Source organism: Chrysemys picta, chromosome 20 (assembly GCF_011386835.1).
Source record: "Chrysemys picta bellii isolate R12L10 chromosome 20, ASM1138683v2, whole genome shotgun sequence".
Lineage (NCBI taxonomy): Eukaryota > Metazoa > Chordata > Testudines > Emydidae > Chrysemys > Chrysemys picta.
Window position 1 is genome coordinate 22,817,347 of NC_088810.1, and position 23,152 is coordinate 22,840,498.

The following is a 23,152-nucleotide window of genomic DNA, read 5'->3' on the forward strand; positions in this document are numbered from 1 at the left end:
GGGAGTTTGTCAAAGTCTTTTTGAAAGTCCAACTACACATTCTCCACTGGATCACCCTTGTCCATATATTTGTGGACTGATTCAAAGAATTCTAATGATTAGTAAGCCATGACTTCCCTTCACAAAAGCCATATTGACTCTTCCCCAGCGTATCATGGTCCTCTATATGGCTGATAATTCTGATCTTTACTACAGTTTCAACCAATTTACCTTGTACTGAACTTGAGACATTTTTAAAAATCGGCGTCATATTAGTTATCTGCCAATCATCGGATAGAGAGGCTGCTGTAAGCGATAGACTTCTTACCAGTTAGTAGTTAGGCAATTTCATATTTGAGTTCTTTCTGAACTCTTGGGTGAATACCATCTGGTCCTGGAGACTTATTACGATTTAATATATGAGTTTGTGCTATTGTCCTGGTTATATGTCCAGCACAGTATTGTAACCCAGAAGGTCTCTTTCTAAGGCCATTGAAGAGATTGGAGAGACTTTCATACAGTTCCAAAGGGTGTTGGCTCAAACACAAAGTGTACAGCTAAGGGTGAGAATGTACACCTGCCGAATAATGTCTTGCACCCCACAAGAATTCCACCTTGCTGCTAATTAGATACTAGTCGAGATTTAAAGAACAACACGGAATCCTGCACATCCCAGCAGATTGTAATATTGATACACCTCTGAGTCACCTTCATATTTTGAAGTTATTCAGTGAAGAAGTAATGCAATGGAACTGGATTTATACCTCTGTCAACACCAAGGAGATTACTGAGATGATACCAGGAAGGTATGTTGCCCATAAAACTTTCAGATTAAAGGAACTTCATGGTGTAATATGCATGTCATCCATATGTGGGATTGAAAATTGAGTAACTGATCAACCATAGCAAAGCCATTAAAATAATTAGAAGATGATAATAATCATACTAAGCAAGAAAACACTTTGTTTGGTTTTTGAAAGGGTGTCTCCTATCCTTCCCATTGGCTAAGAAAGCATATAAAAGTGCTTGCAACTCTGGGTTGTTGTATCCACTTCTCTTGACTTCATCCCCTTGGTGAACTGGGTAAGTCTACTGAATTCAAATTACTCTAGTTGTTGCTTTAGAGATAGTTTAACTATGGATTGAACCTGCACCAAGAGTCTGTGATTTTAGCAATATTAAGGAGGTTAGTTCTTTCTTTCCAAAAGAGACTCTCTGTAACTAGTCAGTTCCAGGCCTTGGTGGTGGCAGACTTTAAACATATCATGCTGGGATTTTCAAATCCACTTATGGGATTGGGACACCCATTTGCAATAAATATAATAGGGGGCAGTGCATGTAAATCCATTAGAAAATTATGAAAAATCTCAGCGTTAGGCTACTTTAGCAATGGACAGTTTTATTCTGACTCTTCATTGACAAATACAATTGCCAGCCCATCAGCTGACTTCACTGACTCACAGCTGTTTGTCCAAGATGATCATCTGACCCTGCTGTTACCATAAAAGGCTGGAGATCAGTTTTGAAATATAACAATTGAATAGCAGCTTGATTGTTCTTTTCAGTTTAGTGGACGATCAAGACCTTGAAAAGTTTGAGAAGCTGGAAGTGCTTTATATGAATTTCCCTTCAGGGCAAATTTAGCCCCTAGGTTAGTGACAGTAAGAAGAAATTCTCCTTATGAGCAGTTTCCTCCATAATGGGCCACATCAGGGCTCCTATCATTTTCTCTGAAGAGTGTCGTGCTGCACAGCATTAGAGATGGGACACTGGATGAGTTGGACCACTGAGCGGACCCACTATGGCAAAACTTAAAGTCTTATGGGTAGAACTTTTCATCTTCAATCCAGATCTTTAGCTGATACAAGCTGAAATAGCAGATCTGAATTAAAAGTAGCTCTCACTGACTTCACAGGGTGTTGTACAGCTTAATGGTTGCATGAAGCAGTGAAAAGTTAACGTTTTGAAATTGTTGGGAGTTGTGTGTGTGTATGTGTGTGCGTTTGAAGCCTAAGGGGAATGGGTGAAAAGGAATAGAAGGAAGAAACCGGAGCAGATATGTGGCCTTCAACAAAGCCCTCCTACCGATCTCGCTCCCCCTTACTCTAAAACTCAAACCGTGAATCTCTTATTCCAATCTCAACTGTATCTCATGGTTTCTTTACTCCCGCCTGTTTTTTCAGGATTCCCTCCATCACAGAAGATGTCTTACTGCCCACCACAGGACTGTATTCCCGATATATGCCCACGTCCATACATTGACGTCTGCAACGAGCCGTGTATCTCATCATGTGGAGATTCGACTGCAGTGGTCTTTGCGCCACCAGTTGTTGTGAGATTCCCGGGACCAACTATGGCTACTTGTCCTCAAGACAGCTTCGTAGGAAGCTCCTTACCAAATATGCCAATTAGAGCTGGGGCCTCATATGGTTCCGGTGGAGGTTTCAGTGGCTCAATCACTTCTGGGGGTAGTTACGGTGGTGGTTTGGGAGGAGGTTACAGTGGAGGCTATGGGGGAGGTAGCAGTATTGTTTATGGGGGTGGAGCCGGGGGTGGTTATGGCGGAGGAGCTGGGGGTGGTTATGGGGCTGGTTATGGAGGCTCATATGGTTGTGGGGGCTCACGTGGTTATATCAGGAAGTCATATCGTAGCATTTCTGGGGGAGGATATTCTGGATTCAACCGTGGGAACTGTGGGCCATGTTAAACCCAGAAAAACCATCCATGGAATGAGAAACAATCAGGGGATGACAAGATAGAGATTCACCACGGATCTAATGGACAATGATGCCTACAACTCGACTTGCAGACTGTGGGTGTTTGTCACCTCTGTAAATCAGGCCTATCTGTGTCTTCCACTTGTTACATATTATTGTAGGTTTATGATCTAATGGTTTTGCAGCTTACTCTTATGCTCCTATTGTGCTTTGTCCTATTTGACGTTGAACTGGCTAAAACAAGTCACTTGGCTGAAAAAGGGACATGATTTTCAAACTCAACAGCTTCAAGACAGAAAGCAGATCATCTTGTGTGAAAAGCCTCACTTTGGAGCGGGTGATTGGTTCTTGCTTGTATTGTACCCCTGAAAATACATTCTTTGTACTCTGCATTAATTCATTCTGCAAGTGTGTACTCCACTGCTCATTCCCATTAAAAATTATTCTGCATCATAGCATTGGCCTTCTGGTTTTCCTTTCTCCTCCATTCTTTCTATCCAAAGGAATTAGGGTGAAATTCACCCTGGTGCAGCTGCTCTGTATATGCCCCCCGCACTATATCCCTCCAACTCAAGAGAATACCTAAGCAGCAAAGTACATTAACTGGTCAATAGCATGGTGCTGGCCATCTGCCCAGGGGTGATATTCCCCCTTGTTCCAAAAGTCTCAGAAGGGAATTAGAATATATTTCCCTGCTCTAAATATTACATAAAATTGTAGGGGAGGGATAGCTCAGTGGTTTGAGCATTGGCCTGCTAAACCCAGGGTTGTGAGTTCAATCCTTAAGGGGGCCACTTAGGGAGATGGGGCAAAATCAGTACTTGGTCCTGCTTGTGAAGACAGGGGGCTGGACTCGTTGACCTTTAAGGTCTGTTCTAGGAGATAGGATATCTCCATTAATTTATTTATTTAGAATCCTTGAAATATAGGGCTGGAAGGAACCTTGGGATGTCACCAAGTTCAGCCCCCTGTGTGGCGGCAGGGCCTGACCTGACTGGTCTTTGTCTAACCTCTCCTTATAAACCTTCAATGGAGATTCCACGACTTCCCGTGAAAGCCTGAAATCAACGCTTTACAATCATTAGAGTTAGAAAGTTATTCCTAATATCTAACCTGTATCTCCCATCATGCAGATTAAGCCAATTACATCTCATCTTATCTTCAGAACAACTGATCACCATGTTTTTTAAAACGGCCCCACACATACTTGAAAACTGTTATCCAGTCCCCCGTCAGTCTGCTTTTCTTAACACTAAACATGCCCAGTGTTTTCAATTTGTCCTCAGAGGTCAGGGTTCTGAAACTTTTGTCATTTTTGTAGCTCTCCTCTGGACTCTCTTCAGTTTGTTCACATCTTCTCTATTGAAGTGTGCTGGGCAAAATTGGGGACAAAACTCCAGCTGAGGCCTCACCAGTGCCTTTCCTTCCCAAACTTCGTACTTTGCAGTTGCTTTTATTGATTTCATTTTGTTGATTTCAGATGAAGTCTCCAGTTAGTGAAGCTCATTTTGAATTCTCATCCTGTATTCCAAAGTGCTTCAATCCTCTCAGCTTAGTGTCCTCTGCAAATATTATCAGTGAACTGTCCACTCCATTATTCAAGTTATTAGAGAAAATACTGAAGAGTAAAAGATGCAGGACAACCTCCTCTGGCTACCCCCCTATAGGTATAGCATCCTAGTTTGACAGCAAACCATTGATAACAAATCTTTGAGTCCAATCTTTCAACCAGTTTTGTAGCCATCTGATAATAATTTTGTCTCAACCATGTGGTTGAGGGAAATGTTTCCCAAGTTTGATTATAGGAATGTCTGGTGTGCATCTGCAGCGTGTCTTGAACTGGTAGGTGTGCCCTGAGCCAACCTAATGCACTATGAGCCACAGGTGAGATCGGGGGGAAATTCCCTCTGGGGCCAGGACACTGAGCACCTTGGGAGAACCAGGACATCACACCAGATATTTCCTAACATCAAGATATAGGTAGGACTTTAAAATAATTTCCCTCCAGTTAATTTATGATAACTTTTAAGTCAATATGAGGGAAAGGATTTTTAGTTGAATAATGATTTTTCTTCAGCTGACACCTGTGTCATTGCACTCCATATGTTTTATGGAAATATGCTTATGAGTGTGAATATGAGGTAACTGGAATATGCTTTGTGCAAAAGGTCTCTTGTAAGGTATCATAACAAAGGTTATAACCTACTGAATATAGTTCTCTTATTTGTATGCATGTATCATTCTTGTATCTGAAGCTAGAAATATGAAGTATAACTCTGAGGTCCTATTGTAATTATACAAAGTGTGGGCCATTAATGGTGGTTTAGAATCTTGATGGCTCCCATTGACTAGGACAATTGGTTGTAAATGGTTTATTTACCTGCACTCCTTCCTGTGTAGGTGTGAGCCAACCCAGGAAGAATGGAGACTGGGGTGTTACACAGTGTCATGTGACCATGTCACATGATCATGGAATCCATTTAATCCTTGTACTTTTCCATTGATGAGGCGAGGGTGGGGAAAAGAACAGACAAAAGATTCCTGCCTTGTTCCAAAACGGGAGTGGAGCATGACAAATGGGTCTACCAATCATGAGAAAACCCCTGCTTACGACCTGAGATGTCTGCTGGAACTAACAAGGACTGTAGCAGGGAAAACGATTGGGCCCAGATTAGGAAGGAGTCTAGTCTGTGAAAGAAGCTTATTGAAACACCTCTGAGGGTGAGATATTACCTGTAATCAGTTTCTTAATGTATTAGGTTTAGACTTGTGTGTGTTTACTTTCAAAATTTCAAAAGTGCATGGTCCTAGATTCTGCTTGAGACATATTCACGGGAACAGTGGTCCAGAGAATAGACAGTGAGTACTTCTAAAAGCCAGGATTTTTCAAGATGTCTGAAGTTGGGCACCAAAATCACCAGTCGCTTTTGAAAATCTTGACTTTGTGTTTAGCCAAAGATGTCTTGAGTGATCTTTGGTAAATCAATATCCTCTCTCATCTCCCCATAAGTAAATAGACGTGGAAAAACTAGAGAGAGTCCGGAGGAGAGCTACAAAAATGACGAAAGGTTTAGAAACCTGACCTCTGAGGACTTGTTCCAAACACTAGACATATTTAGTGTTGAGAAAAGCAGACGGATGCGGGAACAGATAACAGTTTTCAAGTATGTGCAGGGCTGTTATAAAGAGCATTCTGATCAATTGTTCTGCATATCCGCTGAAGAAATGATGAGATGTATTTGGTTTAATCTGCAACAAGGGAGTTTAGGTTAGATATTAGCAATAACTTTCTAATTATAATAGTTAACCATTGATTTCAGCCTCCCACAGGAAGTTGTGGAAACTCCATCACTCAAGATTTATAAGGATATGTAATCAGAGACAAAGGTGGTGAGTTATATGGGCCCGTGGTGCCTGTGCTCCACCAATATTTAGGAATGTGGGCCTGGCTCCACCAATGTTCGGGCTTATCCTGCTTTGTGGGGCCCACGCTTCGGGGGAACACAGGGTCCAGGGCAGCCTGGGGGGCTAGTGGGGGTCCTGGCACTGGCAGGAGCAAGCGACCTGCCCCAGCCCACCCTCCCCCCCATTTCACCCCTTCCCCCCAAACCCCACCCCTCCTCTCTTTCTGGCTTCCGGCCCTTCCCCTGAGCCATGATGGAAGCCGGCAGTGCGGGGCAGAGCAGATTAGGCTGGGGCCAAGTCACTTGCTGCTGCCAGCACCAGACTTCCCGCTAACCTCCCAGGCTGCCCTGGACCTCGCGTCCCCCTGAAGCACGTGCCCCCCCAAAGCACAGGTCCCAGAGTTGCTGCCCTGGCTGTCCTATGGACGGGATGGCTCTGCCTGGACCATGCATCCCCCTGAAGTGCGGGACTCCGCAAAGCACGGGCCCGGGCCAGTTGTCCCAGTCCATTCTATGGCCGGGACGGCTCTGCTTGGACCCGTTCTGGGCACCACCAAAAATTATACAAACCTGGCGCCCATGATCAGAGACCAGTCAGGTCAGGTCCTGCCTCCGCACAGGGGACTGGACTAGGTGACCTTTCAAGGTTCCTTCCAGCCCTTTATTTCAAGGATTCTACGATTTTATGTAATATTTAGAGCAGGGAAATATATTCTAATTCCCTTCTGAGACTTTTGGAACAAGGGGGAATATCACCCCTGAGCAGATGGCCAGCACCATGCTATAGACCAGTTAATGTACTTTGCTGCTTAGGTATACTCTTGAGTTGGAGGGATGTAGTGCAGGGGGCATGTACAGAGCACCTTCACCGTGGTGAATTTCACACAAACTGGTTGGGATAGAAAGAATGTAAGAGAAAGGAAAACCAGAAGGCCAAGGCTATGATGCAGAATAATTTTTAATGGGAATGAGCAGTGGAGTACACACTTGCAGAATGAATTAAAGCAGAGTACAAAGAATGTATTTTCAGGGTTACAATATAAGCAAGAACCAATCACCCGCTCCAAAGTGAGGCTTTCCACACAAGATGATCTGCTTTCTGTCTTGAAGCTGTTGAGTTTGAAAATCATGTCCCTTTTTCAGCCAAGTGACTTGTTTTAGCCAGTTCAACCTCAAATAGCACAAAACACAATAGGAAGCGATGAACACCCACAGTCTGCAAGTAGAGTTGTAGGCATCATTGTCCATTAGATCCGTGGTGAATCTCTATCTTGTCATTTCCTGATTGTTTCTCATTCCATGGATGGTTTTTCTGGGTTTAACATGGCCCACAGTTTCCACGGTTGAATCCAGAATATCCTCCCCCAGAAATGCTACGATATGACTTCCTGATATAACCACGTGAGCCCCCACAACCGTATGAGCCTCCATAACCAGCCCCATAACCACCCCCAGCTCCTCCGCCATAACCACCCCCGGCTCCACCCCCATAAACAATACTGCTACCTCCCCCATAGCCTCCACTGTAACCTCCTCCAAAACCACCACCGTAAGTACCCCCAGAAGTGATTGAGCCACTGAAACCGCCACCGGAACCATATAAGCCCCCAGCTCTAATTGGCATATTTGGTAAGGAGCTTCCTACGATGCTGTCTTGAGGACATGTAGCCATAGTTGGTCCCGGGAATCTCACAACAACTGGTGGTGCAAAGACCACTGCATTTGAATCTCCGCACGATGAGATACATGGCTCATTGCAGACGTCAATATATGGGCGTGGGCATATATCGGGAATACAGTCCTGGGGTGGGCAGCAAGACATCTTCTGTGATGGAGGGAATCCTGAAAAACACAGGAGGGATGAAAACGTAAGACACAACTGATAGTGGAATAAGAGATTCAGGCTTTGAGTGTTAGAGTAATGGGGGCTAGGTAAGTAGATGAGTTTTGCTGAACGCCACATATCCTTCTATTCCTTTGCACCCAGTCCCCCCAGGCTTCAGAAATGAAAATAAAATAATTTCAAGCAGTTTCATGAGAAGTTACCTTTTCACTGCTTCATGCAACCATAAAGCTGCACAACACACAGGTGAAGTGCGTGGTTATTTTCCCTAGGAAACAATATTAACAGCACAGAGGATAGGTGGAAGTGACTGGTCCACAATCACTGGTGAGTCATGGGATGAGCTGGAAGCAGAATTTAGACCTTCCTAATTGCTATTTGTGACAGAATTGATCATTAGGAAATTCCAGTAGTTATTAATTGCTGCAACTGAGAATAGGGCCCCATTGTGACAGGCACTGTACAACAAACAAAGAGTAAAACCGCAGGTAAGGAGCTCATCCGGGAGGTGTGAGATCTGGGGTCAAGTTCCTGCTCCAACTTTGACAGAGTGAGATTATGAAAACAGGTCTCCTATATCCTAGCAGAATGCACTAACTACTGGTCTATCAGATATTCTGGAAGACCCGCATGCCTCCAGAAAGCCCTGTTATGGTCACCCTCAATTGCATCTGCAGCGTGTCTTGAACTGGTAGGTGTGCCCTGAGCCAACCTAATGCACTATGAGCCACAGGTGAGATCGGGGAGAAATTCCCTCTGGGGCCAGGACACTGAGCACCTTGGGAGAATCAGGACATTGGTGGTTTTGTGCATGTGCACAGATAGAAACTTAGGTGCCGAGAGAATTTCGGTGCCTGTAGTCTTAGCAGTTTGTAAGACATCAGTGTCACGTTATTGTTGAACTTCATTGCCTAAAGGGGACCTTAGATGCTTAAGTCTCTTTGTTGATGTAGCTTCAGGAGATTAGATGCTCGGCTTTCAATGCAGCTACACTGTCTGAGTGCTGACCCGTTTGAGAAGCTGGTCCCATCGGACTTACCCAGGATCACACAGGAAATCAAATGCAGAAACCTGTTCTCACCAGACCTTCTGTTCTAACCAGGAGGGATGAGTTCAAAAACACAGAGTCAAATTACTAAACCCACAGTAGAAAATATTTCCATTACGGATGCTTGGAATTTTCAAATCATTTTGGAAACTTTTACCAGAAAGAAGTGCAGAGACACTGTTAATAATGCGAGTGTCATTGTTAAATGAGTTCAAAACTGGGGATAGAATCCTCGTCTGATCTAAGTCATCGTAGCTACCTTTAGTTCAAAGGTGCTCTTTCAATTTACACCAGCTCCTGTTCTGGATTGAAAATTACAAGTTGCACCCATAACACTTTATGTTTTGCGATACTGGTAAGCTCAGTGGTCGAATTCAACCAATGTCCTGTCTTTAATGCTGTGCAGCACCACACTCTTCAGAGGAAATTATAGAAGCCCTGACATGGCCCGTTATGGAGGAAACTACTCATAAGGAGAATTTCTTCCTAACATCAGTAACAAAGATGCTAGAATTGTCCTGAAGGAAAATTCACATAAAGGACTTCCAACTTCTCAATCTTATCTTGATCTAGATCATCTACTAAACTAAAAAGAACAATCAACTTGCTTTTCAATTGTTATATTTCAAAATTGGTCTCCAGCGTTTTATGGAAACAGCAGGTTCGGATCATCACCTCATGCAAATACCTATGAGTCCAGTGGAGTCAGCTCAAGGTCTGGCAATCGTAGTTATCTATATAGGGTCAGAATAAAGCTGTCCATTCCTAAAGTAGTTTAAGGCTGCAATTTTTCATAATTGTGCAATAGATTTACATAGCCTACCCTAGTATAATGATTGGGAATGGGTGTTCCAACCCCATATGTGGATTTATAAACCCTAGAATGATATTTTTAAAGTCAGCATCCACCTAGGCCTGCAACTGACTAGTTTCAGAGAGTCTCTTTTGGAAAGAAAGAATTAACCTCCTTAATATTGCTGTTGGTGCAGATACATTCCATAGTTAAACTATCCCTAAAGCAACAACTAGAGTAATTTGAATTCAGTAGACTTACCCAGTTCACCAAGGGGATGAAGTCAAGAAAAGTGGATAGAACAACCCAGCATTGCAAGCACTTTATATGCCTTCTTAGCCAATGAGAAGGATAGGAGACACCCCTTCTGTATGAAGACCTTATCAGTAACAAAACAAACTGTTTTCTTCAATGGGTAACACCTCTAATTATTGCAATAGACTTGATCATGATTAATCAATTACTCAATTCCCAGTTCCACATAGATGACATGAACATTTCATCTTAAATCTTTATTGGCAAGATACCACCCTGGTATTATCCCTCTGATCTCCTTCGTGTTGACACAGGTATAAATCCAGTTCCATTTCATTAGTACTCCATTGAAAGACTTCAAAATAGGAGGGTGATTCAGAGGTGTATCAATATTACAATCTGCTGTGACATACAGGATTCCACGTTAGTTCTTTAAATTCCACACAGATGACATGAACATTTCAACCTTAAGTCTTTATGGGCAAGATACCTCCCCGGTATTATCCCTCTGATCTTCTTCACCCTTAAGATCTTCATTCATCTGAAACTCAGAAAAGAGTCCTACAAAAAGTGGAAACTAGGTCAAATTACAAAGGATGAGTATAACTAAATAACACAAGGATGTAGGGACAAAATTAGAAAGGCCAAGACACAAAATTAGATTAAACTAGCTAGAACCATAAAGGGTAACAAGATAACATTCTACAAATTCATTAGGAGGAAGATCAAGGACAGGGTGGGCCCGTTATTCAATGAGGGGTAATAACAGTATCAGAAAATGTGGAAATGGCAGAAGTGTTAAATGACTTTTTATTTCAATTTTCACCAAAAAGTTTAGTAATGATTGGAAGTCTAACAAAGTGAATACCTGTGAAAATCATGTAGGATCACAGGCTAAAATAGGGGAAGAACAAGTTAAAAATACTTAGACAAGTCAGATGTCTTCAAGTCACCAGGGCCTGATGAAATACATGCTGGAATACTCAAGGAGATGACTGAGGAAGTATCTGAGCCATTAGTGATCATCTTCAACAAGTTATGGAAGACAGGAGAGACTCCAGAGGACTAGGAAAGGCCAAATATAGTGCCCATGCATACAAAGGGAAATAAGGACAACCTGGAGAATTACAGACCAGTCTGCTTAACTTCAGTACCCAGAAAGATAATGGAGCAAATAATTAAGCAATCAGTGTGCAATCACCTAGAAGATAAGTAGCAGTCAGCATGGAGTTGTCAAGAACAAATCGTGTCAAATCAACCTAATATCTTTCTTTGATAGGTTAGGGGGAAACAAAGGATGAGGTATAGCTTGATTTAGTAAGTCTTTTGACACTGTCTCGCATGACCTTCTCACAAATAAACTAGGGAAATTCAACCAAGATGGAGCTACTATAAGGTGGGTGCATAACTGGTTGGAAAACCATTCCCAGAGAGTAGCTATCAGTGATTCACAGTCATGCTGAAAGGGCATAATGAGTGGGGTCCTACAGAGATCAGTTCTTGGTCCAGTTCTGTTCAATATATTCATCAATGATTTTAGAGAATGGTATAGAGAGTACATGTATAACGTTTGCAGATGATACCCACCTGGGAGGGGCTGCAAATGCTTTGGAGGATAGGATTAAAATTCAAAATGATCCGGACAATCTGGAGAAATAGTTTGAAGTAAATAGCATGGAATTCAATAAGGACAAATGCAAAGTACTCCATATAGAAAGGAACAATCAGTTGCACACATACAAAATGGGAAACGTCTGCCTAGGAAGGAGTACTGCAGAAAGGGATATGGGGGTCATAATGGATCACAAGCTAAATATGAGTCAACAGTGTAACACTGTTGCAAAAAAAGTAAATATTATTCTGGAATGTATTATCAGGAGAGTTGTAAGCAAGCCATGAGGAGTAATTCTTCCGCTCTACTCCATGCTGGTTAGGCCTCAATTAGAAAATTGTGTCCAGTTCTGGGTGCCACATTTCAGGAAAGAAATGGGCAAGTTGGAGAAAGCCCAGAGAAGAGCAACACAAATGATTAAAGGTCTAGAAAACATGAGCTACAAGGGAACATTGCAGAAATTGGGTTTGTATACTCTGGAGAAGAGAAGACAGAGAGGGAGCATGATAATAGTTTTCAAGCACATAAAAGATTGTTAGAAGGAGGAGGGAGAAAACTTGTTCTCCTTAACCTCTGAGGATAGAACGAGAAGCAATGGTCTTAGATTGCAGATTGGGCGGGTTAGTTGGGACATTAGGAAAAGCTTCCTAACTGCCAAGGTGATTAAGCACTGGAATAAATTGCCCAGGGAGGTTGTGGAATCTCCGTCAATAGAGATCTTTAAGAGCAGGTTAGACAAACACCTTTCACGGATGGTCTAGATAAAACTTAGTCCTGCCATGAGTGCAGGGGACTGGACTAGATGACCTCCTAAGCTCCCTTCCAGTCCTACATTTCTGTGATTCTATGCCTGAGCGGACGTTTTCAGAAAACTCCCCACAATAACTCCAAGATCTTTCTTGAGTGTCAACAACTAAATTAGATCCCATCATTATTAGTGTATAATTGAGATTATATTTTCCAATCTGTATTACTTTGCATTTGTCAACTTGAAATTCTACTACCATTTTCTTGCCCAGTCACCCAGTTTTGTAAGATCTCTTAGGCTAGGTCTACACTACCTGCCTGAATCGGCGGGTAGAAATCGATCCCCGAATCGCCGCTCTTACTCCACCAGCGGAGGTGGGAGTAAGCGCCGTCGACGGGGAGCCGCGGAGGTCGATTTTGCCGCTGTCCTCACAGCGGGGTAAGTCGGCGCCGATAGGTCGAATTCAGCTACGCTATTCACGTAGCTGAATTTGCGTATCTTAAATCAAACCCGCCCGTAGTGAAGACCTGCCCTTAGTAACTCTTTGCAGTACGCTTTGCACTTAACTATCATGAGTATTTTGTGTGGTCTGCAAACTTGGCCAATTCAAAGTTTACCTCTTTTTCCAGATCATTTATGAATACACTGAAGAGCACTGGTCCCAGTACAACTCCTTGAGGGAGCCCACTGTTTACCTCTTTCCACTTTGAAAACGAAAAGTTTCCTTTCTTCCCCTTTCCCATTATATATTAACCGGTTACTGATCCATGAGAGAACCTTCCCTCTTACCCCGTAACTGCTTAGTTTATTTAAGGGCCTTTGGTGCGGGAGCTTGTCAAAGTCCTTCTGAAAGTCCAACTACACATTCTCCACTGGATCACCCTTGTCCATACATTTGTGGACTGATTCAAAGAATTCTAATGATTAGTAAACCATGACTTCCCTTCACAAAAGCCATATTGACTCTTGCCCAGCGTATCACGTTCCTCTATATGGCTGATAATTCTGATCTTTACTACAGTTTCAACCAATTTACCTTGTACTGAACTTGAGACATTTTTAAAAATCGGCGTCATATTAGTTATCCGCCAATCATCTGATAGAGAGGCTGTTGTAAGCGATAGACTTTTTACCACAGTTAGTAGTTAGGCAATTTCATATTTGAGTTCCTTATGAACTCTTGGGTGAATACCATCTGGTCTTGGTGACTTATTATTATTTAATGTATCAGTTTGTGCCATTGTCCTGGTCATGTGTCCAGCACAGTATTGTAACCCAGAAGGTCTGTTTTCAAGGCCATTGAACTGATTGGAGAGACATTCATGGAGTTCCAAAGGGTGTTGGCTCAAACACAAAGTGTACAGCTAGGGTGGGGACACTAAACATGCAGAATAATGTCTCCCACCTTACAAGAATTTAGAAGGGTGAACTCCACCTTGCCGCTAATTAGATACTAGGAATTTAAAGAACTAACATGGAATCCTGTATGTCACAGCAGATTGTAATATTGATACACCTCTGAGTCACCCTCCCATTTTGAAGTTTTTCAATGGAGTAGTAATGAAATGGAACTGGATTTATACCTGTGTCAACGCCAAAGAGATCAGAGGGATAATACGAGGGAGGTATCTTGCCAATAAAGATTCAAGATGAAATGTTTATGTCATCTATGTGGAATTGAGTAATTGATTAATCATGATCAAGACTATTACAATAATTAGAGGTGTTACCCATCGAAGAAAACATGATAAGGTCTTAGTACAGAAAGGGTGTCTCCAATCCTTCTCATTGGCTATGAAGGCATATAAAAGTGCTTGCAACGCCGGGTTGTTCTATCCACTTCTCTTGACTTCATCCCCTTGGTGAACTGGGTAAGTCTATTGAATTGAAATTACTCTAGTTGTTGCTTTAGAGATAGTTTAACTATGGACTGAACCTGCACCAACAGTCTGTGATTTTAGCAATATTAAGGAGGTTAGGTCTTTCTTTCCGCAAATTTGTCTTTCTTTATAAATCCACAAATGGGACTGGGACATCCTTTCCCAATAATTATACTAGGGTAGACGATGTAAATTTATTACACAATTATGAAACATTGCAGCCTTAAACTACTTTAGGAATAGACAGCATTATTCTGACCCTTTATAGATAGCTATGATTGCCAGACCTTGAGCTGACTCCACTGGACTCACTGGTACTTGCAAGAGGGGATGATCTGATCCTGCTGTTTCCTAAAATGCTGGAGATCAATTTTGAAATATAACAATTGAAAAGCAAGTTGATTGTTCTTTTTAGTTTAGTAGACAATCTAGATCAAGATAAGTTTGAGAAGTTGGAAGTGATTTAGATGAATTCTCCTTCACAGCAATTCTAGCATCTTTGTTAGTGATGTTAGGAAGAAATTCTCCTTATGAGCAGTTTCCTCCATAAGGGCCATGTCAGGGCTTCTATAATTTCCTCAAAAGAGTGTGGTGCTGCAAAGCATTAGAGACAAGACACTGCATGAGTTCGACCACTGAGCTTATCAGTCTTGCAAAACGTAAAGGGTGTAACTTGTAATCTTTGATCCAGATCTATAGCTAGTGTAAATTGAAAGAGCACCTTTGAACTAAAGATAGCTATGATTACTTAGATCAGATGAGAGTTCTAGCCCCAGTTTTGAACTCATTTAAAAAGGACACTCGCATTATTAACAGTGTCTCTGCGCTTCTTTCTGATAAAAAGTTCCCAAAATGATTTGAAAATTTCCAGGCATCTGTAATGGAAATATTTTCTACTGTGGGTTTAGTAATTAGACTCTGTGTTTTTGAACTCATCCCTCCTGGGCTGGTGAGAACAGAAGGTCCTGTGATCATGGCAGAGGAAAAGGACTCAGGAAATCTGCATTAGGTTTCTGCATTTGATTTCCTGTGTGATCCTGGGTAAGTCCAATGGGACCAGCTTCTCAAACAGGTCAGCACTCAGACAGTGTAGCAGCAATGAAAGCCGAGCCTCTAATCTCCTGAAGCTACATTAACAAAGAGACTTAAGCATCTAAGGTCCCCTTTAGGCAATGAAGTTCAACAATAACGTGACACTGATGTCTTCCAAACTGCTAAGACTACAGGCGCCGAAATTCTCTCGGCACCTAAGTTTCTATCTGTGCACATGCACAAAACCACCAATGTCCTGATTCTCCCAAGGTGCTCAGTGTCCTGGCCCCAGAGGGAATTTCCCCCCGATCTCACCTGTGGCTCATAGTGCATTAGGTTGGCTCAGGGCACACCTACCAGTTCAAGACATGCCGCAGATACAATTAAGGGTGACCATAACAGGGCTTTGGTGGGCTGGTGGCATTCAGGTCTTCCAGAATATCTGATAGCCCAGTAGTTAGAGCACTCTGGTAGGATATAGGAGACCTGTTTTCATAATCTCACTCTGTCAAAGTTGGAGCAGGAACTTGACCCCAAATCTCACACCTCCCAGATGAGCTCCTTACCTGTGGTTTTACTCTTTGTTTTTGTACAGTGCCTGTCACAATGGGCCCTATTCTCAGTTGCAGCAATTAGGAGCTACTGGAATTTCCTAATGATCAATTCTGTCACAAATAGCAATTAGGAAGGCCTAAATTCTGCTTCCAGCTCATCCCATGACTCACCAATGATGGTGGACGAGTCACTTCCACCTATCCTCTGTGCTGTTAATATTGTTTCCTAGGGAAAATAACCACTCACTGCACCTGTGTGTTGTGCAGCTTTATGGTTGCATGAAGCAGTGAAAAGGTAACTTCTCATAAAACTGCTTGGAATTATTTTATTTCATTTTCGTTTCTGAAGCCTAAGGGGAAATGGGTGCAAAGGAATAGAAGGATATGTGGCCTTCAACAAAACTCATCTACTTACCTAGCCCCCATTACTCTAACACTCAAAGCCTGAATCTCTTTTTCCACTATTAGTTGTGTCTTACGTTTTCCTCCCTCCTGTGTTTTTCAGGATTCCCGCCATCACAGAAGATGTCTTACTGCCCACCACAGGACTGTATTCCCGATATATGCCCACGCCCATATATTGACGTCTGCAATGAGCCATGTATCTCATCGTGCGGAGATTCAAATGCAGTGGTCTTTGCGCCACCAGTTGTTGTGAGATTCCCAGGACCAACTATGGCTACATGTCCTCAAGACAGCATCGTAGGAAGCTCCTTACCAAATATGCCAATTAGAGCTGGGGGCTTATATGGTTCCGGTGGCGGTTTCAGTGGCTCAATCACTTCTGGGGGTAGTTACGGTGGTGGTTTTGGAGGAGGTTACAGTGGAGGCTATGGGGGAGGTAGCAGTATTGTTTATGGGGGTGGAGCCGGGGGTGGTTATGGCGGAGGAGCTGGGGGTGGTTATGGGGCTGGTTATGGAGGCTCATATGGTTGTGGGGGCTCACGTGGTTATATCAGGAAGTCATATCGTAGCATTTCTGGGGGAGGATATTCTGGATTCAACCGTGGGAACTGTGGGCCATGTTAAACCCAGAAAAACCATCCATGGAATGAGAAACAATGAGGAAATGACAAGATAGAGATTCACCACTGATCTAATGGACAATGATGCCTACAACTCGACTTGCAGACTGTGGGTGTTTGTCACCTCTGTAAATCAGGCCTATCTGTGTCTTCCACTTGTTACATATTATTGTAGGTTTATGATCTAATGGTTTTGCAGCTTACTCTTATGCTCCTATTGTGCTTTGTCCTATTTGACATTGAACTGGCTAAAACAAGTCACTTGGCTGAAAAAGGGACATGATTTTCAAACTCAACAGCTTCAAGACAGAAAGCAGATCATCTTGTGTGAAAAGCCTCACTTTGGAGCGGGTGATTGCTTCTTGCTTGTATTGTACCCCTGAAAATACATTCTTTGTACTCTGCATTAATTCATTCTGCAAGTGTGTACTCCACTGCTCATTCCCATTAAAAATTATTCTGCATCATAGCATTGGCCTTCTGGTTTTCCTTTCTCCTCCATTCTTTCTATCCAAATCAGTTTGGGTGAAATTCACCCTGGTGCAGATGCTCTGTACATGCCCCCTGCACTACATCCCTCCAACTCAAGAGGATCCCTAAGCAGCAAAATACATTAACTGGTCAATAGCATGGTGCTGGCCATCTGCCCAGGGGAGCTATTCCCCCTTGTTCCAAAAGTCTCAGAAAGGAATTAGAATATATTTCCCTGCTCTAAATATTACATAAAATTGTAGACTCATTGAAATATAGGGCTGGAAGGAACCTTGAGAGGTTACCTAGTCCAGCCCCCTGTTCGGAGGCAGGACCTGACCTGACTGGTCTCTGATTACATGTCCTTATAAACCTTCAATGATGGAGATTCCACACCTTCCTGTGGGAGTGTGACACCAATGCTTAACTATCTGTTCCCACGTCAGTCTGCTTTTCTCAACACTAAACAAGTCCAGTGTTTGGAACAAGTCCTCCGAGGTCAGGTTTCTAAACCTTTTGTCATTTTTGTAGCTCTCCTCTGGACTCTCTCTAGTTTTTCCACATCTTCTCTATTAAAGTGTGCTGGGGACAAAAGTCCAGGTTAGGCCTCATCCATGTCTATGAGAGTGGGACAGTTTTCTTCCTAAACCTCATGCTTTGCAATTGACTTTACTGAATTTCATTTTGTTTTTTTCAGATGAAGTCTTCTATTAGGGAAGCTCATTTTGAATTCTCATCCTGTCTTCCAAAGTGCTTGCAACCCCTCTCAGTGTCCTCTGCAGTGTCCTCTGTCCCTGTTATTCAAGTAATTAGTGATAATGTTGAAAAGTAAAAGACCCAGGATAACCTCTTGTGGGTCCCCGTTATATATAGCTCATCTTATTGCCCATATATAAATCCACGGTACGCCCACATCTTGAATACTGCGTACAGATGTGGTCTCCTCATCTCAAAAAAGATATACTGGCATTAGAAAAAGTTCAGAAAAGGGCAACTAAAATGATGAGGGGTTTGCAATGGGTCCCATATGAGGAGAGATTAAAGAGGCTAGGACTTTTCAGCTTGGAAAAGAGGAGACTAAGGGGCAATATGATAGAGGTATATAAAATCATGAGTGGTGTGAAGAAAGTAGATAAGGAAAAGTTATTTACTTGTTCCCATAATATAAGAACGAGGGGCCATCAAATGAAATTAATGGGCAGCAGGTTTAAAACAAATAAAAGGAAGTTTTTTTAAACAACTAACAAAATCATCCAAAGCATAGGACTTGGTGGTGATGGGAGACTCTAACTACTCAGACATCTGTTGGGAAAATAAAATCAGGGCACTGATAATCCAACTAGTTCTTGGAATGTATTGGACAGAATTTTTTAGTTCAGAAGGTGGAGAAAGCTACTCGGGGGGAGGATGTTCCGGGTATGATTTTGACAAAAAGGGAGGAACTGGTTGAGAAACTGAAAGTGGAAGGCAGCTTAGGTGAAAGTGAGCATGAAATGGTAGACTTCATGATTCCAAGGAATGGTAGGAGGGAAAACAGCACAGTCTTGATAATGGATTTCAAGAAGGCAGACTTTAGCAAACTCAGGGAGTTGGTAGGTAAGATCCCATGGGAAGCAAGTCTAAGGGGAAAAACAGTTCAAGAGAGTTGGCAGTTTTTCAAAGAGACATTATTAAGGACACGAGAGCAAACTATCCCACTGCATAGGAAAGAGAGGAAGTATGGTAAAGGAGCACCCTTGCTTAGCCAGGACATCTTCAGTGATCTGAAACTCAAAAATGAGTCCTACAAAAAGTGGAAACTAGATCAAATTACAAGGATGTCAAGAACAGATTGTGTCAAACCAACCTAATAGCTTTCTTTGACAGGGTAACAAGCCTTGTGGATAGGGGGGAAGCGGTAGATGTGGTGTGTCTTGATTTAGTAAGGCTTTTGGTACTGTCTGACATGAACTTCTCATAAACAAACTAGGGAAATACAAACTAGATGGAGCTACTATAAGGTGGGTGCATAACTGGCTGGAAAATTGTTCCCAGAGAGCAGTTATCAGTGGTTCATAGTCAAGCTGGAAGGGCATATCGACTGGGGTCCAGCAGGTATCAGTTCTTGGTCCAGTTCTGTTCAATATCTTCATCAACAATTTAGATAATGGCATAGAAAGTACACAAAGTTTACGGACTATACCAAGCTGGCAGGGGTTGCAAGTGCTTTGGAGGATAGGATTAAAATTCAAAATGATCTGGAGAAACTGGAGAAATGGTCTGAAGTAAATGCTGACTTTAAAAATGTAATCCTGGGACTTTCAATTCCCCATATTGGACTGGAACACCCATTCCCAATGGTTATAAAAGGACAGGGCACTTAAATCCATTAGACAATTATGAAAAATCTCAGCTTTTAAGCCACTTTGGTAATGAACAGCTTTACTTAGTCTCACTCTTTAGATAAATACAATTGCCAGACCATCCGCTGACTTCACTGGACTCACAGCTATTTGTATGAGCCCATCGTCTGATCCTACTGTTTCCATAAAACATGGAGATCAGCTTTGAAATATATATATAACAATTGAACAGCAACTTGATTGTTCTTTTTAGTTTAGTACACCATCTAGATCTAGATAAGTTTGAGAAGTTGGAAGTGCTTTATATGAATTTTCCCTCAGGGCAAACCTAGCCCTTGCTTTATTGATATGAGGAAGAAATTCTCCTTATGAGCGGTTTCGTCCAAACGGACTATGTCAGAGCTACCACAATTTCCTCTGAAGGGTGTGGTGCTGCACAGCATTAGAGACAGGACACTGAATTAATTCAACCACTGATTTGATCTAGTATATCACCTGGGTGCAACTTGTAATCCTTGATTCAGATCTTTATCTTGTGTATGTTAAAATAGCATATTTGAATTAATGGTAGTCATGATGACTTACATGTATGATGACTTAGATCAAATGGGGGTTCTAGCTCCTATTTTGAGCTGTTTTAAAAGGACCCTCGCATTATTAACAGTGTCTCTGCACTTCTTTCTGGTAAATCTTTCCAAAATGATTTGAAATTTCCAGGCATCCACGATGGAAATGTTTTCGACTCTGGGTTTGGTAATTTTTAACTCGACCCTCCTGGGCTGGTGAGAACAGAAGGTCCTGTGGTCATGTCATAAGACAGGGACTCAGGAAAGCTGCATTCGGTTTCTTCATTTGATTTTCTGTTTGATCTTGGTCACACTGAAGTCTTCCAAACTGGTAACATTGCAGGCACCTAAATTCCCTCAGCACCTAAGTTTCTATCCAGGCACATGCGCAAAACCACTAAGGTCCTGATGCTGCCAAGGTCCTCAGTGTCTGGGCCCCAGTGGGAATTTCCTCGATTTCACCTGTGGGTCACAGTCCAGTCGGTTTTCTCAGCGCACACCTAGCAGTTCAAGACCTACAGCAGAGACAGATGAGGGTGACCACATCAGGGCTTTGGTGGGCTGGTGGCATGGGGTTGTCCCAGAATATCCTTTAGAGCACTCTGCTAGGATATAGGAGACCCGTTTTCAGATTCTCACTCAGTCGGACTTAGAGCAGCAACTTGACTCCAGATCTCAGACCTCCCAGATGAACTCCTTACCCTCAGTTACTGTTTCTTACTCTTTGGTTGTATAACACCTGTCACAGTGGGGCCCTATGATCAGTTGCAGCACTTGGAAGCTACTGGACTCTCCTAATGATCAATTCTATCACGGATAACAATTAGGAAGGTCTAAATTCTGTTCCGAGCTCATTCAATGACTCAACAATGATAGTAGGCAAATCCACTGACCCTCTGTGCTTTTAATATTGTTTCCCAGGGAAAATAACCACTCACTGCACCTGTGTGTTGTGCAGCTTTATGGTTGCATGAAGCAGTGAAAAGGTAACTTCTCATAAAACTGCTTGGAATTATTTTATTTCATTTTCGTTTCTGAAGCCTAAAGGGGAATGGATGCAAAGGAATAGAAGGATATGTGGCCTTCAACAAAACTCATCTATCTACCTAGCCCCCATTACTCTAAAACTCAATGCCTGAATCTCTTTTTCCACTATTAGTTGTGTCTTACGTTTTCCTCCTTCCTGTGTTTTTTAGGATTCCCTTCATCACAGAAGATGTCTTGCTGCCCACCCCAGGACTGTATTCCCGATATATGCCCATGCCCATATATTGATGTCCGCAACGAGCCGTGTATCTCATCATGTGGAGATTCGACTGCAGTGGTCTATGCGCCACCAGTTGTTGTGAACTTCCCGGGACCAACTATGGCTACTTGTCCTCAAGACAGCTTCATAGGAACCTCCTTACCAAATATGCCAGTTAGAGCTGGGGCCTCATATGGTTCCGGTGGAGGTTTCAGTGGCTCAATCGGTTCCAGGGGAAGTTATGGTGCTGGTTTTGGGGGAGGTTACGGTGGTGGTTTTAGAGGAGGTTACGGTGGTGGTCATGGGGGAGGTTACGGTGGTGGTTTCGGGGGTGGACTCAGGTGTGGTTATGGAGGCTCATATGGCTATGGGGGCCCATGCGGTTATGGCAGGAGGTCACAACGTGGCATTACTGTTTTGGGGGGAGGATATTCTGGGTCCAGCTATGGAAATTGTGGGCCATGTTAAACCCAGAGGAATGATCCATGGAATGAGAAACAATCAGGAAATGACAAGATAGAAATTCGTCGCTGAGCTAATGGACAATGATGCTTACAAATCCGCTTGAAATCTGTGTGGGCTGTGGTTGTTCATCACCTCTATAAAACAGGTCTATCTACATCTTCCCTTGTTACATAATACCCAAAGCTTAAGATATAATTGTTTTGCAGGTTAATCTTATCCTCCTCTTGTGCTTTGTGCTATCTGTCCTGTGCTGAAGTTGGTCAGAGTCTGAATTATTTGATTTCCTCTAGAAACTCATTCCTCCACCATCCTCCCCCATGACTAAGCAGGCTTTATATCTGTCTCTTTCTTCCCTTTGTCGGGTGCATTGTCCCAGAAAAACACCACTGTCTTGTTAGGTCATAGGATTAAAATCTTGGAACTGCATCACTATCTAAAACTTTATACAACTCTGCACTCTTTCCTTCACCTACTGCCACTTTTTGCCGAAACTCAGGAGGAAGCTTCCATTGGGTCGCCCTTAGGTGTCCTGTTCTGCTCACCACCTGAGTCCCTGACCTTTCACCACAGTTCACTTGAGTGGACGCCTCTTCAGACCGGAGCATCTAATTTCATTAGGTTGGGTTAAGTCAGCCCTGGGCACAAAGATGAACACAAAATAAATGTACCACTTCGATCCTGCTTCAATTCCATTTTCAAGGCTGAGAATAGCCTGAATTTGTGCATAGGTCATGAAGATAAGAACACGAGAACGTAAGAATGGCCTGCAGTGGTCCATCTAGCCCAGTATCCTGCTGGTGCCAGATGCTTCAGAGGGACTGAACACGGTGTAATGTGCATGTTATCCTATGTGGGGCTGGGAAAGGTTTCCTTAGTTTGTTTATAAGAATCTCCTGTGGGACAAGTCTTTAATATCAAGATATACTTGGGACTCTACAATAATTACTTACCACCTAATTTCTTATAATTGTAACCCTTCTGCCAGGTGAAGTCAGCAGCAACAAGGGCTGGGCTAATTATCTAGGGTTTCCCCTTAACAATACAAAGCAGAATTTACTTGAGGCCCATCCAGTAATCTGGGAAAACTAAACACCACCCCATTTTCCCCCTCTTGCGAGCACTGAATCTGTGAATAATAAAAGAGTTTTAATTAAGAGGAAAAGGGAACCAAG

General features: G+C 42.7%; 4 protein-coding genes across 4 annotated transcripts; 3 read left to right on the forward strand and 1 right to left on the reverse strand.

The window, feature by feature from the left end:
• The first annotated feature begins 1,023 nt into the window (after window positions 1–1,023).
• Window positions 1,024–3,151, forward strand: LOC112060070 (scale keratin-like). The gene is made up of 2 exons (XM_024108551.2): window positions 1,024–1,062; window positions 2,163–3,151. Exon 2 carries the CDS (start codon window positions 2,183–2,185, stop codon window positions 2,684–2,686), a length of 504 nt encoding a protein of 167 aa, XP_023964319.1. The 5' UTR covers window positions 1,024–1,062; window positions 2,163–2,182; the 3' UTR covers window positions 2,687–3,151.
• A 3,999-nt stretch (window positions 3,152–7,150) lies between these two features.
• Window positions 7,151–7,933, reverse strand: LOC112060069 (scale keratin-like). The gene has a single exon (XM_024108550.2). It carries the CDS (start codon window positions 7,920–7,922, stop codon window positions 7,419–7,421), a length of 504 nt encoding a protein of 167 aa, XP_023964318.2. The 5' UTR covers window positions 7,923–7,933; the 3' UTR covers window positions 7,151–7,418.
• An 8,442-nt stretch (window positions 7,934–16,375) lies between these two features.
• LOC112060068 (scale keratin-like) lies at window positions 16,376–17,359 on the forward strand. The gene has a single exon (XM_024108549.1). It carries the CDS (start codon window positions 16,391–16,393, stop codon window positions 16,892–16,894), a length of 504 nt encoding a protein of 167 aa, XP_023964317.1. The 5' UTR covers window positions 16,376–16,390; the 3' UTR covers window positions 16,895–17,359.
• Window positions 17,360–21,485: 4,126 nt separating this feature from the next.
• LOC122172457 (scale keratin-like) lies at window positions 21,486–21,983 on the forward strand. The gene has a single exon (XM_042843175.1). It carries the CDS (start codon window positions 21,486–21,488, stop codon window positions 21,981–21,983), a length of 498 nt encoding a protein of 165 aa, XP_042699109.1.
• The last annotated feature ends 1,169 nt before the right edge of the window (window positions 21,984–23,152 follow it).

Excerpts from the sequence above, each read along its gene's own strand:
- LOC112060070 (XM_024108551.2), top strand. The coding sequence starts at position 2,183 with ATGTCTTACTGCCCACCACAGGACTGTATTCCCGATATATGCCCACGT.
- LOC112060069 (XM_024108550.2), bottom strand. The coding sequence starts at position 7,922 with ATGTCTTGCTGCCCACCCCAGGACTGTATTCCCGATATATGCCCACGC.
- LOC112060068 (XM_024108549.1), top strand. The coding sequence starts at position 16,391 with ATGTCTTACTGCCCACCACAGGACTGTATTCCCGATATATGCCCACGC.
- LOC122172457 (XM_042843175.1), top strand. The coding sequence starts at position 21,486 with ATGTCTTGCTGCCCACCCCAGGACTGTATTCCCGATATATGCCCATGC.